Raw genomic sequence first — 25,153 nt, forward strand, 5'->3', positions numbered from 1 at the left:
AGTCTTCCCTTTCTAAAGCCTTGTCAGTATGGAGAAAGTACTTACGTTATCTCAGTTCTGTTCCAGAATAGCACTTTGTACAGCCGTTCGCTTTTTAATTGGAAAAAAACCCCTTCTTGTTATTCCAGAATAATATCCACACAGCTGGTAATTATAAAGTAATTGTCCCAACATGGTTTAATCTACTATAGCTGTTCTGGTTTATTTTGTGTCACAGGTATAGGAAGATAACCTGAAGAGATATGCTGAAGTCAATTGACTTTAAAAGGGGGGGAAGAGAAAGTTTCTACAAATTTTTTCTCTCACAAAACTCGTGTCTGAGAGGAAGAGTGTACTACTAGTGTAATTTATAGTAATTATACACACACTAATTAGACCCAACTGGGAGTAAATTAAGCTTATAGAAACTCTTTATTGCAAAGTAATGTTGAAGTCCCATTAGTTCTACGACACTGAAATGTGCAAATTTCAGCTCAGAGCGAATCTCTGCTGTGGAAGAGCTGACAGCCCAACATGATCAACAGTTGTTTGGTTCTGGGACACTAGGTCAGTCCCACTCTCGCTCACCTTTACCACTGCCCAGTACAAAAGTATTTATTTATGGGGGCGGGGGGGAAGTTATTTCAAATTACTTTCTGAAAAATTTGCATCAAATTTGTGGATCTTTCTTTTTTTCATCTGCCATTAATACTAAAATTTCCTTCCTCTGGAGTAGATACAGATCGTTACAAATGGATTGATAGGGTTCTTTTTGAGAAGCCAGCTTGTTTTGTAAGGCAATTAAGAGGAGTAATAAGATTGTATCAGTGTGCTGAATAGAAAAGTCTATGCTGTGCGGATTACAGCAAGTTGGCAAAGCAGTAAGTCGAGCTGCGTGCTATTGCAGATAAAGGATCTGTGGACAAGGAGCTAAGGAGTTAGGCCACAGGGAGCTGGTTGACGCTCTCTAGGTCAGGCATGCCCTGTGCACGAAGGATCTTTGTTTCCTTCTAGACCATACGAAGAAATCGGATCAGTGACAGTCCTAGGAAAGTCTTAATGAAATTACAAATTCCAAGAAGAGGTGTCTTACTGAATGTGTACCACTTCGACATACACATGTCCCTAGATCTCAGAGACAGCGTATTCTCTGTACAGTACTAATGTCATGCATATTGTTGGTCCTGCTGATTAATATGAATTCTCAGCACTAATTTTCCATTAATCTATCCAGAGATCCAGGGTTTCTACAACTAAACTTGCTTAAGAGAGCAGTTGATATTTCTGCAGTCACTACAGGCTGAAAGCTGATATGCTGTGGTTTCTAGCAACTGAACTCCTCTAGAAAATAAATCAGCTGAGTTTTCCATATGTCTAATTGGTTTTCCTATTGATGTGATAGCAAACAGAGAACCTCAGTGTAAAGCTGCGGGGAAGGAGCCTTGCTGACCCTGCTCCGCACTAGCCAGTGTTGCCTGTCCACTGCAGGGTGTTAGTTTTGTTGCATTAAATATAGAATATTGAAACTAGAGAGAAGGACACAATTAACTCTAATAGCATTTTTTGTTTTGTAAAGTCTATATTCACAAGACGAATATGGAAATGTGTTCTGCATTTGGGGAGTAAGCCATGAGTTAGCTGGTAGTTGTTTAAATAAAATAATCTGGGATGCTGCCCAGTGTTTAAATCAAGCTGCTGGGTCTGGGGAGAAATAGAAATGTGTACCATTAAAGCTTGTTTGCTAAATGTGTAGGGCATGAATCACAACCTGTTTATCCAGCGTGTTACAGGGCTGTTTGCTGCGTCTACAGAAGCCAAAACGTGTATTTGGTTTTGCATGGTTTAAAACCAATTAAAACAGATTTCTTTTTTGAAAACGTAAGTGGCAGTGGTACCGAGTATCACTTTCAGTCTTTACCTTTCAACATGCTGCGAGGCCTCGGTAAACAGAGCGGCGTTCTGCCCGAGACGCGGCGGTGGCATGATCTGGAAGCGAAGTGGTTTGTCACCGGTCCAGCCCCGAGAGTCAAGGGGGGACAGACGAGGAGCACCCCCGGCTCCGCAGCCGCCGCTGCCCGGCGGGGCCCAGCGCCCTGCTCCCGGCCCTCCCCTCCCGGTAACGGCGGGCGCGCCCGCTTCACTCTCGGGGGCCGAGGGCAGCCGGGCTCTGTCTCCCCGCAGCATCCCGCCCTTGTTCCCCGCGGGCCCCGCTGCTCCCCGCCTCAGAAGCCCCTCTGCAGCGCTGGGGCGCTCCCTGTCACTCTCCGACGCGCTGTCGGACGCGGCCCGCGGTCGGCGTTTGCCTGGACGGGGCGGCCCCGGGACGGGGAGCCGCGGCCGAGGCCGGGCCGAGCCGGGCGGAGGCCGTTGGGCGCCGCGGCTGCCGCCCGGTGAGGCGGCGGGAGGCCTCCCTCCCGGAACGGGGCGCCCTTCGTGGGGCCGGCGGGGCGGGGCCGCTCTGCCCCGAGGCGGGCCCGGTGCGAGGCGGGGCCGGGCCCAGGTGGGGCGCGGTGGCGGTGGCGGCGCAGCCATGCGGGCGCCCGGCGGGAGCCATGCACTGGGAGCGGGCGCTGCTGCTCCGCCGGGCCAAGGTACCGTGGGGCAGGGGCCGGGGGGACCGGCGGGGTGGCCCCGGGCTGGCGTAGGGGGCGCCGCGGGCTCTCCTCGGCCGGAGGGACCCAGCGCGGCCCCGGCCCCGGTCCCGGCCCCGGGGCTGAGCGGGCTGGTCCCGCGGCGGCTGGGCGCTTGCTGAGCCGGGGCGTTAAAAGCGCACCTGGGCCGAGGAGGGAGAGCGTCGCGGTGCAGCTGAACTGCCCGGTCCTTCCTCCTTCCAGCCGAGGGAGAAACGTCGGCGTTCGTTCTGGTTGCTTCGCGTGGTTCGTTTGCGCCGAAATCGCGTTTAACTTTTTTTGGGGCTAAAAATGGGGTTCGTCCTTTGAAACTTGCTGTCTGTTTTCCTTCCACTTGGAGGCACCTGCTCGCAGGGTTTGTCGCTTACAGCAGGCACTGCAGGCCTGACAGCGTGAGGCAGGGCATGTTTTCAGAGGTCTGAAGGGCTCTTTATTTCTGTTTTAAGCACCGACCTTAGCAGATCTCTTGTTTTCTGGTAAGTTTCGTTATTGCTTGCTTTTGTACAAACAGATGAAGCACTGGGAATAGCTTGGGTTTGCCGTATACTTGGATTTGTTTGGCTTTTGCTCTTTCACGGTTGCCTTCTCTGCCTTTTTACTCGCCGGCTGATAGAGCTACTGGCCCTTTACCAAAACTTCAGGGAACTCAGCCTGCCAAACTTGGGTGCCCCGTCTTGCTTTGTGCTTGAGATTTTGGTTGTTTGAGGGCATTAAGTTGGCTTAAGTATGAAGGGTATTGCTTTTTTCTCAGCTTTTACTAGATGTCTGTAAAGCACGTGAACCTCAATTGATTGATACTGTACCCTGGCCAGCTGAAAAAAGGCGCATTTTTGCAGAATTACATCCACTTGTCAAGTTGGTTGGCACAAAGAAGGAAGGGTTTTACATTAGTGAAGCTGGTGATCAGCGCTTATATTTCTCTCTCTCCTTGCCTAGATCGAGCGATTGGAAGTCAGCAGCCTAGCGCAGACCTCCAGTGCAGTGGCCTCGAGCACTGATGGCAGCATCAATGCAGACTCTGTTGATGGGACCCCGGATCCTCAGCGTACAAAAGTGGCTATCACACACCTGCAACAGAAGATACTGAAGTTGACCGAGCAGATCAAAATCGAACAAACAGCCCGTGATGACAATGTGGCAGAGTACCTGAAACTGGCCAACAATGCAGACAAGCAACAGAGCGCCCGCATTAAGCAAGTGTTTGAGAAGAAAAATCAAAAGTCAGCCCAGACCATCTTGCAGCTGCAGAAGAAACTAGAACATTACCATCGAAAGCTGCGAGAGATTGAACAGAATGGGATCCCTCGGCAGCCGAAGGATGTCTTCAGGGATATGCATCAGGGTTTGAAAGATGTTGGAGCAAAAGTCACTGGCTTCAGTGAGGGAGTAGTAGACAGCGTAAAAGGTGGGCTTTCCAGTTTCTCCCAAGCCACGCATTCAGCAGCAGGAGCTGTGGTTTCCAAACCCCGGGAGATTGCCTCCCTCATAAGGAACAAGTTTGGGAGTGCAGACAACATTGCTAATCTGAAAGACTCCTTAGAAGAAGGCCAGGAAGATGGGACAGGAGGCAAGGCCCTAGGTGTTATTCAGAACTTTCAGTCAAGCCCAAAATATGGCAGTGAAGAGGATTGCTCCAGTGCCACGTCGGGCTCAGTGGGAGCCAACAGCACAACAGGGGGCCCTGTGGGAGCTTCTAGCTCCAAAACAAACACTCTGGATATGCAGAGCTCAGGGTTTGATGCAATACTGCATGAGATTCAAGAAATTCGAGAGACACAGGCAAGACTGGAAGAATCATTTGAGGACCTTAAGGTTCGCTATCAGAGGGATTACTCATTAATAATGCAGACTCTGCAGGAGGAGCGGTACAGGTATGTACTTTTGTACTTTGTTTCAGAATTAAATACTGTGAGTTGCAGAGCACCAGAGTCCTGGATAATACTACTCAGCAGGCTGTTCCCAGCAGCCTGATTCAGATGGGAAGTTCTGCGGTCTTCTCAGGATTTTGCCCTCCCAGCTTTGTCTTTTGTAAACATTGTTATCTTATTGCTCATCTCCCTTTCTGTACAAGAAAGAAATAGTGAGGAAAAAGGTTATTTCATAGTGTTTTCAAGATAAATAGTTAAGCTAAAGAGGTTTAGAAAGGTGTCTCAAAAGGCCAGGATTACATTGATGCAGTTACTATTATCCAGATAGTGCTTTGCCCTGCAAAAATCCTGCCAAGGTTTGGGTCAAGGCAAGAGACAGGGAACTACATGTGGACAGTGTCCTGACCCTGCCTCCTCCAACACTCAGATCTGTATCTACCAGAGAAAGAAATACCCAGCTTTCTTAGGGCTCTCCAAAAAGACATGATCTTGCCCGTGTGCCAAAACTAGGATATCCCCTTCCCTTCTCCGCTCAGCCCCAAAGTGGCAGGGTTCAATGAAATGAAGTTAAATTAAATGTCAGATATTGGCAGTGCTCTTGTCGTGCAGGTCACGTGGCTCTGGAACGGGGTAACCCATGTTTCCCTCAGCCTTCCCCTCGCTGGAAGGAATGGAAAGGCGGAGGAGTTGCTGCAGTACTGCCGGTCCCTGGTCAGGTCACAGGGGAGAGGTGATGGTGGCTTCAGGGAGGCAGCCTGACAGTATGGTATGGCAGCCAGCTCCTCTCACCACCCCGAGGCTACCCCCACCTCCCCCCCAGGAAAGCAACCCACGGAAAGGTGCTGAGGGAACGCTTTCCTTTCCCCTTCCATGCTGGATAGGAGAGAGCTCTCAGCAGGCTGCCCCATGCTGTCCAGCAGAACATCTTGCGTCCTCGCCGTCACACGCTGGGAGCAAGGGCTCGTTACCAGCTGCCCTTCTGCAGCCGTTCAGGACGCTGCAGTCTAAATCAATGGGATTCTTAAACTGCGCTTTTTAAACTTTAAATAACAAATGGAACGGGACCAAGTCCTCATTCTGGTGGAGGACAGCAGGCTTTTGTAATGAGGTTGCTTATGGCCTTCGTCACTTCGGCCAGGCTGTGAAGCACAACCTGTGAGGCTCAGCAGAGCTGCTGGGTGTGGGGACAGGCTTTCTGAAGTACCTTCTGCCACTTGCTGCGTTGGTTTGCATGGTACGACATGGAGTTGTCCTACAGCTCTTTAGATGTGCTGGTGCCAGATCATTGGAAAAACATTTGAAAAGGCTTAGCCTGCTAGGATCTGTAGAGACAGCAAGCTTTCTGTGTGCGTTGCAAAGCTTGGATAGACAAAGCCAGGCCAACACCACTTTCTAATCCCATTTTGCAACAATCAGCGATTTGACTGAAACCAGCGCCCAGCACAGCAACTTTGGTTCCTAGTGCCTCATTGTCATAAAGTCACATAACGAAGCAATGTGGAGTTTGATCTTCCACTCTGCAGCAGAGAGGGGTCCTGTTGTCTGTTGCTGTGTAGGTGGTTGTTTCACACACACAGCGGCAGCCATTCGTGGTGGAATGCTATATGCAAGGACAGTACAGCTGAAGGAGAGGCCTGAAAGTACGATAGAAGACCTTGGGGACTGATGTATGTTGTCAGCTAAACTAGCTAGTTATTCCCTGAAACCATTTAGCAAGGTTCACGTAGGTCCTCATACTAGTGCAATGTGAAGTCCTATCTGTCATGTGCCGTTAACCTTTACTGAGTCCTCCCGAGGTGAGCCCAGAGCCTGACCATGGCAGCCTGGAGTGAAAAGCTTCCGGGAGAATCTGTATTTGGCTTATAAATGCTTAAAAAGATAGTAATTTATACCTGCCGTTTGGAATGTTGATGCAAATCAGTTAAAGGTGTGACCTTTAAAGAGGACCAGTTAAACCACACTAAGTGCCCTTGTCTCTGTAGGCTTTCAGAAGTGAGCAGGTAACTGCACGATCCGCAAGGAGCTCATGGGTTAATCACAGTGAGCTTAATACCTTATTGTACAAATCTAGATTCTTGTTTGATAGCTTCTGTATTTTAAAACATCATGAAGATAAAAGGCAACATCACCCTGAGAACTGGGAGGTTACGTGATGTGTCTGAGGACAGAGATGATGCTGCCGCCTTGGCAGAGAAGGCTGGCACCTGCTCCTCCGGCTAGGAACCCCTCTCGTTCCTCAGCTCTCTTCAGAAAAAATGAAAAGATAGGAATGGAGGTTGTGGTTTGAAGCTGGGAGTTCAAATTAATCATAACTGGCTTTAAAAGCTGTAAACACCTCATAACTCTGCTCTGTTTCTGGGAAGCTTTCAAAAACAAGCACTGAGTTCAGTTAGAGCTTAAAAAAAGAAGTATTTTGGAGAAGCCTGTGCTCGTAGGGCAACACTGAGTGTATTGCACCTGGAAGCTGGAACAAAGCACGTGCCATGACATTTTCTCACCCGGTCTTTGTCCATTTCCTCTTTCTTAGATGTTCTACTTTTTTGCAGGTTCTGATCTTTTTTCCTTGCATGTTCATGCAGTGTCTGTTTATCAGCCATGGCTTGCCTCGCAGGTTTTCCATGACCTCCTCAACCTCCTCCCTCCCTCTCCCTGCTTCCAGATCTTGCCTATCAATCCATGTAGCTGCCAGTTTGCTAACTGGCTCCAGGGCAGGGACTTGCTGGTGCAGTCGCTCCAGTTCTCCCGCCCTGGTGCTGCAGGGAGCCCAGGCTGGCCTGGTGGCACCTCGGCAAGGCCGGGGTGGGCTGTGCTGCCCTGCCTGCCTGCTGGCAGCACGTGCTGGCCCCAGAGCACCGTGCCGCTCCACCGGAGCTGAGTCATCAAGGAAGGAAGATTCTGGCGGCGCCTTGGCCGTCATTGTGTTTCTTCTGCACTGGGAGCGGGCGCCGAAATAGCCTGTTGCTTATCTCATCGATTAGAAGGTGGCGGTTGTTTACTGATACGAGCAGGGACTTTCTGTGCTATTGAGACTGAAATTAAGTTCCTGCTGAGTATTTTCATCTTGCGTGTCCCTTTAGGAACCTGTTTGTACGTGGTGAAATCGTGAGCTCACATATTTGGAGCGTGGCCAGTCCGAGGGTTTGGGTTTCTTCCCAAGTCTGGCATCCTTGGAAAGGGCATTTAGGTCTCCCACGCTCCTGTCGGGAGAAATCCGTCAGCCAAAATGCTAGACGTTGGTGCTTTCATTTATCCGATTTTTGCTGTAGTCTAATTGTTGGACTTCAGTCTGTTCTCATGATTTATTTTAAAATAGATCAAACGTGCTAAACCTTTGAGGTCTAGAAGGGTTGAAGAGGCCTTTCTGGAGCGTGGCCGGGCCGCAAAGGCAGCGTGTTGGGTCAGGCGGGTGCTCACCCAGCCATGAAAGCACTGAAACGTCCCTGCAAAGCTGTCGTCTTCCGCCGGGGGAGGTTCAGAGCTGGAAGCACAGCGTGATGCGGGCGCCGAGAGCAGCTCATGCTCCCTCGGGAGCAAGCTCTGTCCCTCGCATATCGTCTAGATAGAAGACTTGGAGTATATTGCAGATAGATACTGCTTTTAGCTGTTACTCTGCTATTGAAAGCAGTGTGTTCAGTAGCATAAAAAATTTATTTGGATGACAAATAAAGATCAGATGAAATTTTGTATGACATAGCTATAAAAAAAAAGGTCCATCTCGAGAGATGCTTGAAGAGAGCTATTAAACTCCTTTCACAGTGTACTGTGAAGATCTTTTAGCATAAGTTTGGTCAGAGTTTCTTTACTCACCAAAGCACTTACTGACTGCAGATAAAACATCTTTTTCATCACGTGTCTCCCTTACATACGCTGTATGAGCCGTGTATTTTGCAGCTATTACTTTAAAATGCCTTAAAGCTCTTAAAAAAATGAGATGGTCATAAATGTGCTTCTCAGCCTTTTTCAGATCAGTTCCCTGATTCCCCAGCAATGAGCCTCAGAAAACATGTGGAAATCTGACATGGCTTTTTTAAATGAAGTGTTCCTATATCCCATACTTCAGCCGAGCACCCCAGCAGTTTACTGGGTGTCTTCCATATGAACATCTCTGATGATCTCTGAGATACTTGTGACAGTCGGCACTAGTCTGTTACACAGAAAAGTTTCTGTGCTGGAGCTTGTTAATCTAGAGGCTAGTAATTTTAGGGAGAAATTTCACTTTTTAGCTAGTGAAAAAATAATTCTTAGACTCCAATGAGGAATTTTCCATACCTGAAATACAGTGGGATTTGATCATTCAGGGCACTGCTACATTCACAGACAAGTTTAGAGTCTGTTGCGTAGACACTGGCACTCATAGGTTAGAGAGGGAAGTGTAAGTATAACCTTAACCCTCTTGACAGGTGTCCTATCCCTTTTGTTTTTGTAATACCTCTGAGTTAAATGTGAACCGTCCTTCAGTAGGAAAGCTTCAAGCCCTGTAAGTCACATGAACCCCTCTTAGCTTTTCAAATTTGAACACCAGTAGAAAACAGCAGGGGAAAAAAGCATTTTCTAAATTGTACATAATGGGACAAGGAGTGAAAAGGAGATGAATGGAGGAAGTGTAATTTCAAAATAAGCCTGGGTAGGTGGTGCTGGTGGGGTGGTGTTGTTTTGTTTTGGTTTTTTTTTTAAATAACCCAATTCCAGCAGTTGCCTAACACGCCAGTTTCTGAAAGCGCAGATGATTCTTGGGTGCAAACTGCAGAAGTTCTGGGGTTGAGCAGGGAACTGAAGTGTGGTTCAGGAACAAGCCAGTAGCCCTGCATTCAGGGCAGGGAGGATTGGAGCCAACCCTTTTGCTAATCATGTTATGCTTAAACTCTTAACTGTACGGATTTGCAGGGTTTCCTTATGTTTCCTGTAGATTGAGGTAGTTTTGAAGTTATTAAAATACAATTGTTTCTTGTTAGAGAACAGGATTTGAGCTGCCTGGCAACAGCTGTTTTACGAAGGGCGTTTATGTGGGAGGAGGTTAAAAGACATAATCGCGATATTTTCAGAAATGCTAAAGTCCCTTTTTGTGTAATAAACCCACTGGAGAATTTTGTAATGTATTAAACTGAATATATTTCAAGTAATTGATGCTGCCTTTGGGACTTAGAGTGGGTTTAGTTGTGATTTCTTGGTGGTGGCAGGTTGTGTTTTTTTAGGTTGGGTGGGAACAAGTGGCAATATTAATTATCTGGGCTCCTTCTTCATTAGCCAGCCTTCACATGGCTATTCCCTTGTTGGCAGCTTGTCGTTCTTGGGAAACCAGTTCTCCTGTGTGTCCTGTCTCGGTTGCACAGCTATTGTGGCACCTTTCTGGGCTGAGCCGTGTCAGCCAGTGGTTGTCTTAGTCTCACTACTGGTTGACCACATGTGTTTCATTGCTGGAAATTGTCATGCTATGTCTGACTCCTCCTTAGTTTAAAGCAATATTGCATTGGGAATGTAAATGAAAATTCTCTTCAGACTTCTCAATTAAAAACAAAACCCCAAGACTATTTTTAAAGGTTAGCTTTTCCCTACAGATTCTGAATATTTAGCTTGTGAAGCACCAAAAAAATCTTGAAAAAAACCAGAAGCAGGATTTTTGTCTTAGTTTCAGAACTTGTAATTAAATTCTTCATTCTGGATAAATATTGTTTATTCATTTTATGCGTGTGTGTGTATGAATTAAATTCAGATGGAGTCAGAGGGGAACTGAAATTAAAACAAGGAGTTATCTCTGTGTTGAATTCCTTAGAAATTTCTCAGTTATTAGTATCAAGGGTCAGATGATAAGAGCTGTACGGTAAGCTTTTTCCATGCTGTTATGATGAGTAGACAGTGGAAATTGGAGTGGAAAAACCCCAATGACCGCAATAGCTGTACCCATACCTTAGTTACCATCAGAGCTGTCGCTCGTAATGAACCAAGAATGAGAAACTAGAGGGAAGTGTGGTGGAAGAGGATGGTATGGATGGTGCCCAACTCACTGCTCCCGACCCTTGGGCTGTGGCCCAGCTCTCTGTGTATGTTTACCTTTTGGAATTAATAGAAATACTTGCCTGATTTTAAAAGGGTGTTGAAGCATCAGTTGCTTGTAAATTTGGACTTGAAATTCCAAAAATGAAGTGCTACATACAAATGCAAAGTAACCCTAATGTATTTTGAAAGTGCTAAAATAACATTATGGAGTTATCATTGAAGTCAATTTAAAACTCCCTCAATGAGAAACAAACTGTATGTCTCAGAATTGTCATAACTCAGGTTTTCTGGGCAGCCCTCTTCCTCAGGACTGCTCCAGTCCATTCACCAGTAGCAAATTGAAAAATAAGCCTGCAGGTTAATGATTCATGTGCCCTCCTTACAAATAATATGATGGTCTTTGCTGGTTAAGTTGCATCATTCATGGGAGATAAAGAAAAACTAAGTCAAAGATACCCATGTGACGTCACACATAGAGGTCAGACAGGACCATTGTGTTCTCTGAGGCGTCGGTCACATTTCATTTTTGTGTCATTTTTATGCCTGTTCGTGTTCTGAGTGTAGATGAAAATGCTTAAGAGCTTATGGTATTAGAAGGGAACTGTTTGGTTTACAGAGAAGTTTGGGGAATAACTTAGTCTATTCTAATTCTGTCCTTGATTTCTTGCATCACTTGACAGTTGTCATTTAACCACTCTGTGTGTTTTTCCCCAGGATAGAAACAGGATTAACATTACCTTACTTGGTAGAAAGGATTTCCTTAGTTCCCAGTGAGAGGGCCTTACATTGTAATGCATGCTTTTGTAATGACTGAGGTAGCCACACTAGTTTTCAGTAAAAAGTCTGTGATGTTCATTGCTCAGTTGTTACTGGTGTAATTTTGCCATCCTCTTCTCATTCAAGCTACTGTACTATGTATATAATTTCTAGATGTGAAAGACTCGAAGAGCAGCTAAATGACCTGACTGAGCTCCACCAGAATGAGATCCTCAATTTAAAACAGGAGCTGGCCAGCATGGAGGAGAAAATTGCCTATCAGTCTTATGAGCGAGCCCGGGACATCCAGGTGGGTGACAGAAACAAGGAGACTCAACTCCTGTCTTCCACCTGCTCTTTCCATAATTCATTCGCTTTTGAAATACTTCTGTGATTCAATATTTGGTTTTAATCCTTGCAGCTTTATTGCTAAACTGCATCTTGACAAGTTCTGAAAGGGCCTTTATTCTGTCTCGGACCCTCGGGTATCTCTCCAAGTAACCTCTTTTGTCAAGAAGGGCTGTGCCCATGCACCAGCAGGCAGGCTCTTCTGCAGAGGGACCCTGCCACGTGGTCCAGAGCAGAGTTTTTAAGTAAGTTGTAGCAAAGTGGAAGCCTGCGTCCGCTTTTTGTACAGGGTTTTGTAGGGTATTAGAAACTAAGGGGCCATGACCTGAACACTTTTTTTTACAGTAGTGTTCCCAGTAAACGGACCCTAGGGTGTGTTTGTGTCACTGATTTTAGAGCAGCAGTCACATACATCTAAGGAAAAATGGCTTTGTGTATCCACTGCATTGAGTCAGGAAACAATTCTTTCTGTTGGTTTTGCCCAAATAAGGAGATATTTTTAAAAGAGAAGTTTCTTTCAGTACGTAAAAGACCAAAGCTATGGAAACAGAGATTATGAAGTTGGAGGGCCTTCCACAGAGCAAAAGAGCTGGGAAATGATCTGAGCAACCGCTAAACCTTATACAGAAAGGCCTATTCAGAAACAGGCTTTTCGTCCATTTTAAATAGTTGTTGTGCTGGTTTTAGCAGGCATCTCAGTTCTGATGGCTGACGTGAGATATTTATAGCGTGAGCAGAGAATTGCAGGTCAAAGTTCTCCCTCTATCCTCCCCCCGAGGTGCTTCAGCCAGGTGATTTCCTCAGGAGACAGAGCAGGCTGTGCTTCTGGCACACTCGTAGATCCAGCTGCGAGTCCAGTTGACTCCGTGTCCTTCCAGGTTGCTTGCTGATAGAGGAGGCTGAGCAGTTCTGTTCCGTACTCTCGGGGACCATAGCTGAAGAGAAGCCCGTCATGTTTCATTGACCCCCACAGACATGATGCAATGACAGAGAAATGGAACAGGTGACAATGACCTTTAAGTTAAGGTTAAAATAAATCAGTGTCTGTGGACAGTGGTGCCATGGCCTCCGGCAGAGCAAACAGGAGGTTCTCCCTTGGGGGAATGTTAGAATATTCAGGGTTTGTTCTCTTCTCTAATTTAACACGGCAGGAAGAAGTAAGGTTGAAAACTTAAATGAAAGTGGGGATTTCTCAATAGCTATTTTTAATCTTCATTTTATGCTTCAGCGCTTTTAGTGTAAACTTGCAAATTGGGACAGACTATTCCTGAGCATTGCTGGGGAAAAAGTAAGTGTTGAGTTTTCTTGCATGAAAAACTGATTAAGAGCATGGGCTAATGTTACAGAGGAACAGAGTCCTGGTTCCTTTTTCAGCGACCAGTCTGAGAGAGACTGCTGCTTGCTGCAGACTTCTGGATGTTACCCAGAGTTGGCCTTTATGTCTGAGAAAAGCAGCTCTGAGGGAGGATTAATGGAAAAGTTGTAACTTTGTATCTCCAAGAGCAGAAATGTCTCATTGCATTAGCTGCCTTAAAACCTCTCTTGCTTCTCCCTAGCCCACCCACTGCATGTCGCCAGTGTTGTACTGTGGGTTGGGTTGGTCCGTTTGAGGTTCAGCATGGCGAAAAGGTCTGAAAACAATCACCCCCAAGTCAGCGGTGCTTTAGAGATGTTGTTTTGCACAGGACAGTCTTCTCCTTCCATGTACTTTTGCTTTGCCTCTTCCTAGAGGCAGTTTCATAAATCTCATGCTTCTTACCCTTCTCCTAGACATCTCCTTTCTCCCACCCTTGCAGTGTCACCTGGAGCTATGCCAGTGCCACAGCTTGCTGCAGTCTGGAGGAGATCTTCCTCCTGTGACGCCAGCTGTGCAGTCCCAGCCTTGGTACTCCTCAAACCTTTCCCTGAGCTCATTCAGCTCACTAAGCAAGCAGAATGCAGCCGAGTCTTTTTGGTTAGTTATTTTTGTTGACTTAGTTTTCTGCCAGGTTGACTAGAGAATTGAATGGGCTCACAGAGGGGTCAGATAAGCACAGGCCACTGCAAGGAAAGGGATGGAAACAGGAGGCTCTGGGAATGCACATCCCAGAGAAGGAAGAGGAGGAAGAGTGCTGGCTAGACGCAGCACCTTTGTCCCCTCAGTGGTCTCTTGAAACCAGAGCTGAAGTGAGCAGCTCACTGGGTAGCCCCCCCTTTCTGGACAAAGGCTGTCTGATTGCTGGGGGCTGTCGGCATCCTCCTCCCTCTGGGTCCGACGGCAAGGCAGGAAGGATGGTCAGGTCTCGGGTGACCATTGCACCGTGTGCAGGGACAGGCAGCTGACAGTGCAAAGAGGCAGCTGAAGTGTGTGTTTTAACAGAGCCTGACTTCTGCCCAGCCTGTCGTCTCTCTGTCGAGCCTCTCTGGTGTAAACGAGATGACATGGCGTGTTACAAACTGCAGTACGTAGTTAACGAGGGGCTCCTCACGTCAATCACATGAGATGGCACAGCTTCCTCTACTCCCGCTGCAGGGCATGAAATCAGTGTAGTGACTCATGTCCTGCAGGAGCTGTGTGAGGCATGAGGAGGGTGGCCCTGGTCTGGCCTAGTCGATAAGGTAAGAGCTGTGGGCTGTCCACCACTGGGGCGGACTTGTGGGGTGCTGGCAACCCAGCGGTGTGTTCTTGCCAACAGGAGGCACTGGAAGCGTGCCAGACCCGCATCTCCAAGATGGAGCTGCAGCAGCAGCAGCAGCAAGTGGTGCAGCTGGAGGGGCTGGAGAACGCCACGGCCAGGAACCTGCTGGGGAAGTTCATCAACATCCTCCTGGCTGTCATGGCTGTCCTCCTCGTCTTCGTCTCCACTGTGGCCAACTGCGTCGTGCCCCTCATGAAGACTCGCAATAGGACGTTCAGCACTTTATTTATAGTGGTTTTCATTGCCTTTTTGTGGAAGCACTGGGACGCCATCACCGGCTACTTGGAACGGTTCTTGTCTCCCCCCAGATGATGGTGGCAGGAATTGGCTGCGTCGCCCTCCTCCCGGCGCTCTCAGTGAGCAAGCGTGGCAAAGATTAGTCAGCAACTACTCCGCTGAAGTTTTAAAGTGTCCGAGTGAATTTGTTTACATTTAGAATAACGTTTTTTCTCTGCGAGATGCATTGCAATAGTATTTTTTAGATTTTATTCAAGAACTCTTTTTGGCGAGAATCCTGGATAATTTTTATGTAGCATGGTTCTCTTTGGATGCAAATCTTAAGATTCTTTAAAGTGTACAAAATAAATAAATACAGAAATTTGGAGCATACCAATGGGCAATTTAAATTGTGGCTTGAACTACTGTACTAAACCTGTCAGGAAGAAGAGAATGTGGTTAGCCTAAGGTGAGCAAAGCTAAATCTAGTGCACAGCCTTGAATGATGGTACCACAGCAAACCTGTAACACTAAACTTTTACTGTGAAGTCTGCTCACATTCCATGTCCAAATGTATGCGTTCAGAGTGGTTTCTTTCCTTAACAAGAGAAAAACAACAACGTGTGGATCTCTTTCCCAGCTCAGCGTGTGGGTTCGCCGTTTGTGCTAACCTGACTTACAGTAACTTTCTATAAGGCTGGCTAACTTTGCTAAGCATATGAAGTGGAAGCCTCATGCCATACACAGTAACTGCACAGTCGTGCTACAGTATTTTGAAGTAGTCCTTGAAATACTTATCTTTAAGCAGAAGCCCTTGGTCGCACTTTTAAGGTTTTTTTTATATATGTATATTCACAGATTTAAAAAAAATCCGAACAGCATACTTGAAGAGTGTAATACTCAAACTCTCAGTGCTTCCTTATTGTTTCTAATAGGATTTTTTATTGTTGTTATTATTATTATTATTGGGGGTTTTTTTGGAAGGGGTTGGGAGGGTCATTACTTTTTTTTTTTTCCTTTTAAATAAAAGAAGTGATGTTTTTAAATGAAGAAATGCGTGAATAATTGTGAGCCGTCTTGTCCTGAAACAGTTTTGAGGAGGGCAGAGAGTAGTTTCTAGTGCCAGCCTGTCTGGAACGCAGTGCTGTTCATATGCCATTTATCTGTCCTCCTGAGCATACAGATGCAGCATCATGAAAAACATCTGTCTTCTCCACACATTTTTGTCATGCAGGGCTTTTTTTTTCTTTTTCCAGATGTGAAGGAGAGTCTGTTTGTATTTCTCATTTGCACGTCATCTCTCATTCCTGGCCTCAGGATAAGAATAAGGAATTTCTCTTCCTCCCTTCCTAGGGAAAAGACAGGTTCTTTTAAGGAAAGAAATACTGAATCAACACTCCACTTAAAAGAATGGTTGTCTCAGAAATATCTCTGATTTAATGTTTAAATAAACCCCTAAAAAGTGAAACCAAAGTTTTCCTCCTGTCAGGCTCTGGTAAGATCATTTCTGTGTCTGTGTCAGGATCTTTGTACGCTGTATGTGTGTTGTGTGCCATAGAGAGCATCCTCTTCTTCAGCCATGGGGGCAAGTACTTGGTGTCGATACCTTTTCAAAGCTCTAAAGGAAATGTCAGCTTCAAATGTAACCCTCAAGTCCTAGCAGCATGCTGTTGCTGGTGACTGGTTGGTACTGGCAGGCAGGCTTCATGTCCAAGGAATCTGCGTTCACTCTATGCTGTTTTTTTAACTGGTGTCCCTTTCACTGTAACAAAGCCAAGATTCAGCTTCCGTCTCTATGAAATCCAAAAAGACTCCAGGATTCTCTTTCAAAACCAGTTATGGTGTTTAGTCAGATCTTACTGTTTTCCTTCTTTCCAGGCTTCAGTTCCCTCTGGGAACCAAATGTTGCCCAAGTGACCTAAACCACTTGAAATCATACATACACATATATGGAACATGTACATCATATATCTATATATACAGAGAAGCCTAGGACTTTATGCTGTGATGCAAATTCTGGGTTCTGAGGAATTCCCTCAAACTAGGTTTAACAGCCTTGAGGGTCTTCTGATTGCCAGCGGAGGCAAGCCCTCTGCCGTCCAACCATCCTTCTTCCTTCAAAGATTCTCTTTTTCCATAGCCACAGGAAACTCAGGTGTCCCCCTCCCCAGGGATCCCAGCACACCTCTCTTTGTCACCATGTGCACTAATCTGCTCCTGTCCTACTTAAAACACAAATTGCCAATTGCAACTGACTCAAGCCAAAAATAATTATGCTTTCTACAGAGTTGCAGACAGAGCAAAGATTGCATCAACATTCCCTCCCTAGACCATGCTTCTAGCTCCAGTGAAACTCTATTCTGTTTACCGCCCTTCACTGATTCAAATTACGTGGATAACTATTGTCTTCCCATTACGTAGTTTTTGTCAGAAACAAAGGTGTGACTAACAGTAAGAACGGATTGGGCACATAATTGAAAAGCTTTGTTGCCTTTATTTCTGAAACCTGACCTTTGCACCTCTGTTTTTCTCAGTTTTGATCACACTAGAATTGCTCATGGTAGGTTTTTATGTGGTCAAAGCAGGAAGGAGTTGAAAGCCGGTGGATCTGGACACTCGGTGCCACTCGTCCATAGTATTTGAAGGAAGTGTTTGTCCCTCTTCTTCTTTATATCCTAATTTCATTTAGTGTCTCAACTCTGTGTCGTCTTCAGTAAATACCATTTGCTAATTTGCCAGAAGGTGCAGGCTTAATAGAAACTTACCACCTCAAAACTGTTTGGTGAAGGCCATGTACATATGGTTCTGGATGATGTCTGTCTGTCTGTCTCTTTCTCTCTCGACAGTTTCTTCCATTCCAGAAAGTTGTCTGCAGTAATGCCATATGATGCTGCATCCACTTTTCATATCTTAACACGACTGCCATGTGTTTTGCCTTTTGCATTAGCAGAACGTTTTGGGGTTTTCCTCCCTCTTCAATTTGAAGGTCTGTGATGATTTCTGATAGCTTAACAATGATGATATTGTTGGAAATGTGATTCTAGCTTTAAAGCTCCCTTTCCTTGTAAGCGGTTGTGTTTGCTTTCTTGATGAAGCGTTTCTGGATGACACGTAGAAGACAGTTTCCGTCATGGGTGTGAGTGTGCATGTGAGTACCTTTTATTAGCCTTCCTTATGGATGTGAACTTTTTAGTGACCATCTCTGAGTTGCAGAATGTTTCCCAAAACATTTCATATTCAGAGTTGAAACGATTCTGAAATTGCTTAGATATGTTTAGCACATATCAACTTGGCATATAAAAAGGGAAGAATATAATGGACTGTGTTAGTTCAGAAAGCAGCAGCTCTTCAGTGAAATTCTGTGGTTCAAATGAAGTTCATCTGTTTCCCCCATTTGCTTTCTCAATGTAAAGAAGAAAGAAAATCTTGATGCAAAAAAATTTACCATTTTAAATTTTATAAGGTTCTCTTTTTTCTCAGCCTCATTAGTTTAGTTTAATGATACTCAGCATGCTCACAGCAATTATTTCATTGGTTTATTCCAATCCCATGAGTTCTTTGGGTCTGATCAGATTAAATGTTGACTTCTGTACATGTTGCACTGGGACAGAAAGCACTGTCTTTCAGCTTTGAAAATATGCATTTTTTTAATTAAAAAAGCAGCATTATAACAAAAGAAGCCAAGCTACGAAGGGGTTCAAGATTGGGTAGTTTTGCCAGTTTTAAAGTGAATTCTGAATGTGGCTAAAGAGTTAAAAACCCTGTGTGTCTGTGTTGTGTATGCCAGGTGGTATAGTAGTAGGCAATTGACTTAGCTGTAAGTGTGTTTTAAAAGTGTAAAAAAATAAACAGAAAAACTCACTTGCACGGGTTGAAGAGTACAGAAATGACACTTGTGAACGTAACACTGTAGTTTATAGATCTTAAGCTGCTAATTGTTGAGAGAGATTTACATTTGTCTTGTCTGATTGTCGCAGATTTATCTGTGACACTTTTACTGTATATAAAAAACTTTAAATAAAGACCTCAGCTATTAACACTGGCCTCATCTGGCTGTTTCCAAAGGGGTGGGGTGGGGCGGGGAGGGGGTGGTCAGGAAGAAAAAGAAAGGTGGGTTAAAACTGTGCTGAGCCCTGATAGCTTCAAGTTTGAGCAAGTTCTCCATAGATCCGATCATCAAACTTCATCCTGTAATCAGCCATGCACCACCTGGGCATGGCGAGAATAAATTGGCTGCATTGTTTCGTCTCTGCGGGCAGAGGAGGAGGAAGAGCAGCATTGCATTCTTCCTCATCCGTTTCCTTCCAGTCCACCTGGAGCCTGGGACAGCCTCTCTGCAGGGTCACCGCCGTTCCCGCAGATGCCTGACCTGTCCGTGCGGCTCGCACATCACGGTGTTTCCGTACCTTCCCTCCCTGCAGTGCTGTAAGCCTCAATTTGGAGGTGGGTACAATTAGATGAGGTGACTTGCCCAAGAGGTGTCGGTCTTTGAAGAACCGGGAGTTGGTCCTGTGTTTTCCACCTCTGAGGAGGTCTGTCATCTGGACTGCCCCAGCTGAGATGGGGTGGGGGCCGGCTCTTGCTTCTTTGGACTTTTTCCTTACTGGGATTGCAGGATCAGCTCTGTGCTGAGCTGCGTATGCAAAGCAAGGTGCGATTCTAGCCTCACCTGTATTTCTCACGTGGGTCTTGTGATGGAGCAGCTCCAGGCCCCAGCTCAGCTTTGACGAGGAAGAATTCAGCTGGTAGGACAGCATTCACTAACCATAGTGAATAGGCGCTGGTTGGACTCAGTATGGTTGTTGGAGATGGCTCAGGATCAACAGGGGGGCATGATGACCGAGGGTAAAAGCAGTGGCCTTCTACTCCCACGTCAACAGTTCTAATCCCGTAATTTAGAGGATTAGGAGTCGTTACTCAGCTTTTTGGTTAGTCTGTGGGCAGTGGTTTGATAGCTCCACCCAGGTCCTGGGGGACAAACAGAGATGTGGCAAGGGTATGGCTATGCTGGGTTGCCACAGCGGAGATGAAGAATTGGCTGATCTTTCTCGCTGGAGCAGTCATTCTCCCAGGTCAAATCACAACACATTGATGCGTTGATAGTGGAAATTTGGGCAAACAGGCAGCTCCGTACCACAAGACATCTGTCTTCAAGTTGTTTCTTAACAAACACCAAATCCACTTTCTTCTTTAAAAGACAGTGTTGGTTAGTGGTTTGCTGGTGTCAGTGGAGTCTCCCTCAGTGACTGGAGTTCAGCAGAATTGGGAAGTGGGTTCTCTGCTGCCTGAGTTAGCATGAAATGGTACATCCCTGGGCAAACCAGCTCTGCTGAGTGGTTCACTCCCTAGCCACATCCCCTCTGAACTTAGGAATAAGAGTCACCATATATGCGTGCTCTGCCTTTGTGCCAGCATTGTGCCCACCCTGGCCCAAAGGGGCAAAATAGGGAATGCTGATGCAAAATAGGGAACGCTGCCTGAGGAGAAAAGCAAGAACAGGATGGGAAGCTGTGGTGTGTTTTCAGCCTCCCTCCCCAGTGCAGGTTTGCCTGTAGCCCTGCCTGTGCACAGCTGATGCTCAACTCACCTTGCAATCAACAGGTCTGAACGAGTTCCAGAGTTCCTCCACTACACACACAAAAGCACTGAAGTCCTGCAGGGGTTAACTATCAGATCTCTGCCATGACAGCCTTGAGGACATCCCTGTCTCCAGTTTTCATTGTTTGAAGAAAACTTTCATGCCTAACACTAGCTATGATACGTAGGGAGCAGGAGCCCCAAGAAGTGACCCGCGAGCCTGTCTGGCCAGCACAGAGGAGCAGGTGAGCGTGACACCACATTGCTCCGTCTTGTCACTCGGCTCCTCGTTTCCAGCTGGTTTGGGCATTGCTGCCACACCTGCGCATCACCCACGTCTTTCTGCAGCCCCTGAACGTGAACACAAGCTCTGGGTCAAGACAACTCCCATTCATCCTTGGCCTTGCCACGTCACTTGAGGGGAGACTGCTGACACAGGTGAGCGGACTCGGGGAGGGAGCTGCTCGGTTTGCTCGGGGAAGGAGCTGTGAACCGGCAAGCACGGCTCATCCTCATCTCAGGCACACCCCAAGAGCTAAGTGGGGTATTTTGGAAATGAACGTCCTGCTTACATGGGGGAGGGATCCTGAGAAGAGAACAGGGATCATAGGAGGAGCAGGTCACGTTTCACTGGTGGAGCACTCCTCGGCAGAAAACATCTTCAAGGAAACAACATCTCTCTGATCCTCCTGACGGCTGTCGTCTCATGCATCCTGAGGCGGTTACGATCCTCGGCACGGGTGTAACAGCGCTCGCCCAGACTGCTCAGGAACTTTGGTTATGTTCCTTCCAAAAACGTTCCTTTGAAAGATCTTTTGCTTATTTCAGATCAGCTCTGCTCCTGCATTGCTCCCATCTGCATTTCCCTCCCTCTTCGGAAACAGGCTGTAATGTATCAGCTGGCATTCCATCTGTCCCATCCATCCCTTTCCCAGCTGGGAAACGCTGCCGATTGCCGGGGTGTGCAGCCTGAGTCCCCGATGCCCTGAGTGCGACAACCCAGTCCGGGAGGTGGCCGGGCCCGAACGCCCCGGGCCTGCGAGCGCGGGGCCGGCAGCGCAGGCAGGGTGGCGGCGGGGAGGCGACCTCCGAGCCCGCAGCTCCCTGCAGGAAAGCAAACGACCCTTCCGAACGGCGGGAACCCCGTTCTCCCCCGGCAAGCCTGGGGTAGAGGGTGTCGTTCCCCCCCCGCCCCGCAGCGCAGGGGCCCGGCCCGGGGCACCGGGGCTCCTCGCAACACAGGTGCTGCCAGAGGGCCCTCACGCAGGGATGTGATCTGAGCCGCTCTCGTCTAAATCGCTTTAATTACGGGGGATTAACTAACAGATTTTAACGGTTCTAATCTAATTTGCGCTGATCTAAAGGACGCGAGGCCTCCCCCCGCCACAGCGCTCCCGCGGGGCCGGGGCCGGGGCCGGGACCGGGGCCGGGGCCGGGGCCGGGGCCGGGTCCCTCCGCCCAGCCGGGCCGCGGGGGCCGAGCTGCGCGCGGGTCCTGCCGCCCGCCGGCCAGAGGGGGCCCCGCCCCGCCCGGTCTCTGCCGCCACCTGCCGGCGGCAGTTGGCACTGCGCGCTCGCGCTGCCCGCGGTCTCTGGCGACACCTGGCGGCCGCCCGGCGCCGCGGGAGCCTCTGGGCCGCCGGGTGTCAGCGGGGCCGGCCCCGGGGCCGCAGGGCCCCCAGCCCGGCGGATTTCGTCGCCTCCCGGGGGAAGGCGCCGCTGTCCCTCGCGGCCGCCCGCCCGCTTCGCGCGGGAGGGGACGCCGAGCGTACCGGGGACGTGCGGCAGCCGCGGCCCCGCTTCGAACAGGGGGTGCGCCCTGTGCGAGGCCGTGCGGGTGGAGGGAGAAGCCACGGGTCGGGGGGCCGCGGGCCAGGCCCCAGGAGGGCGGGTGGCCCCGGTGTGGGACAGGCCAGTGCCCCCAGAGCCCGGGGCGGGCGCTGGCCATCGCCAAGCAGAGCGGGGTGGAGCGGACGCCTGGGCTGGGAGCCTCTCGGCAGCCGTGCCAAGGGGCGAAGGAGGGCAGGGACCCCCCAAGGGCTGGTCCGAGCCACAGGGGCTGCACTGTTTGCCAGCTGCGACCTGGCACCCCACCGTGCCACCCGGCTGCATCTGGCTGACCAGCGACGGGAGGATGCGCAGAGGGCATGGGAAGAGGCATGAGGAGCAGCCCTGGGCGCTCGCACAGCCCAGCTCGCCCCACGTGCAGGCAAAACCATTGTGTTCCCCAGCACAACCGTCTTCTCTGGTTTGCCATTGCTGTTTCCTCCCAGAGCAGCACTGGGGAATGAGAGGTGACATGGAGACCTTCACCCACTCAGTTACACAAACACCTTGCCGATGTTGCCATGGGCTCCGGAGCATCCCTGCCATACAAACGTCCCAGCCTCTCTGTTTCTGGGCCACAGGTGACAACTGCAGTAGCACATCAAAGACCCTGAGCAGTTCCCGTTGCGCGGGACCCCTTGCCCCCATGGCTCGGCGTCACTATAGAAGTAACTCAGTGGTTATTACTGCTTGAATCCACTCCTGTACCCGATGTTGGCCCAGGCGAGGAATAGCCTCTCCCTGCTCGTGCTCGGTGGTCCCTCTCTGGATCCTGCACACACAGTTACCAGCACAGCGTCTGGGCCTGCGCTCAGCTGCGATGTCTGCATGGAAAGGGATCATGCAGCCATGGGCCGTGGCTCTGCAACGCATCATTGCCCCAGCTCTGGAGGGAGCTACTCCAAGGCATAATTGTTTACAGCACACGTTGATGGCTCTCAAACCAGCTGTCACGTACGACTGAATGCTCTGCTTCTGTTGTGTTAAGCATGGCTGGGTCTGTGATTACAGTGAAAATTAGTCATTTGTCTGATCTGGAGCTTTCCTCTCCTCTCCTCAAAGTGGGGCTGGAGTCTACAAAAATTTGGTGGCATGCTCCTCCCTGCTTCATCCACCATAGCTAGCGTGCCAGACAGGCTCTGTTGGGCACACAAGCCTGAACCCCTGCCGCTGCCTCTCTTGTTCCTGTTTGCGACACGGTGTGCGTTTGCTGGCAGTCCTGGCTCTCGAGGCTCGGTGCCTCCTCCGGCTCTTGAACAGCATGTTGTCTTGTTTGCTGACTGACTTGCCCCAGCAGCAAAGGGGAACCATGCTGACCAAGGCTCCCCAAGGGCTGCCCTCAGCCCTGCTCCGGTGGGGTTGTGTGTCCAGCAGCAGAGATCACACACAAAGGCGTCTTTTCTCTGATGCAGGGTAGGCTCCTAATAAAAAAAGAAGAAGGGGAAAAAATCATATGAGATTTGGAGGTTCTCTGGGGACAGGACAGAGAGAGCGCAGGAACAACTGCCACATTGATAAATCCCTGTTTCCTGACGCTGGCCGGGGAAGGAGGGACCCCTGCAGTGGCAGCGCTGCAGAGCGGCAGAGGCTGGAGGTGGCAGCCGGGCCAGCGGGGTGCGGAGATGGCCCACAGGGCATGCAGGCACACGGCAGCGTGGGCAGAGCTGGCAGGGACAAGCTGCCCGCTCCCCCTGGGGCAAGATAGGCCTGCAGAGGTTCAGCCTGAAGATGCTCTCTCCTGTTAGCAAAATGCCCGTCATCTTTCTGCCATGTCCCCCTTCCAAGCGGTGCTTATGGCTAGCGCCTTTTGCCAAGTGCTAGTAGTGCGGTTAACTACTGGGGGCAGGGTGTGGAGACAGCCAACACTGGGGAGGGTGCGGTGTGTAGAGCGAGGGCTGCCCGTGGTGTGGGAACAGGGCACAGCTGTGAGCTGGTAAAAGCAGGGTGCTGGCCGGGAAATGTCTTTTAACTGGGCTGCTAAAAATCCTTCCCCCTCTCCCCATCAGCAAAAGGAAATCTGGGGCTCCACTGTCCATGTTTTGCTCTGGCGCATGGACAATTGCAGGAGCTGCTCATGGACCCCCACACAGGAATGCACCGACTCAAAAAGCGAGTGAGCCGGGATGTCCCGTCTGACCCCCGAATGACTCAGGTCCTTCTGTGGGGCTCTGTGGGGACAGCTCAGCCCCACAGCGTGTTGCCCGGAAAGCCTGTGAGCAGAGGCTTGAACCTGGGGCTGAGACTCAGTGGCTCTGGGGACGGTGGCTTGCAACAGGGCTTGCTGCTGGCACAGCCAGCTCTCGCGAAGTGCTGCGGTGGTGAAGTCGTTCCTGCCGTGGGTGTTCACGGGGAGGCCTGGAGCCAGCTGCTGTGGAGTGCTGATATACGGGGGAGCATCTGCTTTTCCTCTCCGCTGCGCTGGCTGATAAGCACAAAGTGTATGAAGAGGAGAGGCAAAGATGGACTTGCCCAGTCTCCACGTCTGATACAGAAAAACAGGCAATGCACAGTTTGTAGGTCGAGATAATAGCTCTTGCTAGGCTAACCTAAACATGTTTTACACACAGATGTAGCAGTGAGCAAGAGTGATAATGGCAGTGGAGTAGATAGATTGCTACTATCTGGGTTACAAAAGGGCTTTTATTTAATTATGCTCAATTCGCTTCCTCTGCCTCTGGATTCCTGCACTGCCGGTGCAGGGCTTGCCAGTGCCTGCTGCCTGGAGGCAGCAGCAGGCAGCGAGGCAGCGGGTGCCTGCACCCTGGGGACCTGCCCTGACGCGGCCCTGGGGTGGTCGGAGCAGCCTCGCGCTGGCGTTGAGCCCGAGCTCAGTGCAGCCGCGCCGTAGGACCCCTCACGCGCCAGCCAGCTTCCCGGGGGTCTGCGGGTGGGTGAAGCCCGCGCCCCTCCCGGCTGGCTTGGCTCGAGCCCCGCGCTGATTTTATTGCAGCTGCGGCACCTGGCAGAGCTGGCACGCGCTCCGCCGCCTTCTATTTTTAAGACTTCCCTTTGAGCATGTGCATGGGGTAGCTGCTGTCCCCGCAGATCTCATCGGGTGAGGGTGAGGGTCAGATGGTGGGAGACTGCTGCCCCCCTCTGAGACAGAGGCATCCAGAGGAGTCACGGGTCCAGCGACAGCCAAGGCCAGCCAGGACCGTGAAGGTCCTCCCAGCTGCACCACCCAGACCAGAAGGCTTCACACTGGGGTTTCCTCTTGCTGAGGTGTCTCCCCCTGACGAGACCAGGGATGGGGCGCGGGAGGAGGTCCAGCCAGGGTGCCC

General features: G+C 49.3%; 1 protein-coding gene across 4 annotated transcripts in view; it reads left to right on the forward strand.

Annotated features, from left to right (window-relative positions):
* TMCC1 (transmembrane and coiled-coil domain family 1) overlaps nucleotides 1-14,862 on the forward strand; it is a 95,574-nt gene extending 80,712 nt beyond the window's left edge. For all 4 annotated transcript variants that reach the window (XM_050904448.1, XM_050904445.1, XM_050904447.1 and 1 more), the window contains 3 exons: nucleotides 3,546-4,480; nucleotides 11,402-11,537; nucleotides 14,251-14,862. In XM_050904448.1, coding sequence (XP_050760405.1) covers nucleotides 3,546-4,480; nucleotides 11,402-11,537; nucleotides 14,251-14,565 — 1,386 coding nt within the window. In that variant the 3' untranslated portion in view covers nucleotides 14,566-14,862. The remainder of the gene's footprint in view (nucleotides 1-3,545; nucleotides 4,481-11,401; nucleotides 11,538-14,250) is intronic.
* The last annotated feature ends 10,291 nt before the right edge of the window (nucleotides 14,863-25,153 follow it).

The sequence above is a fragment of the Gymnogyps californianus genome, chromosome 13, assembly GCF_018139145.2.
Source record: "Gymnogyps californianus isolate 813 chromosome 13, ASM1813914v2, whole genome shotgun sequence".
In the NCBI taxonomy this organism is placed as follows: Eukaryota; Metazoa; Chordata; class Aves; order Accipitriformes; family Cathartidae; genus Gymnogyps; species Gymnogyps californianus.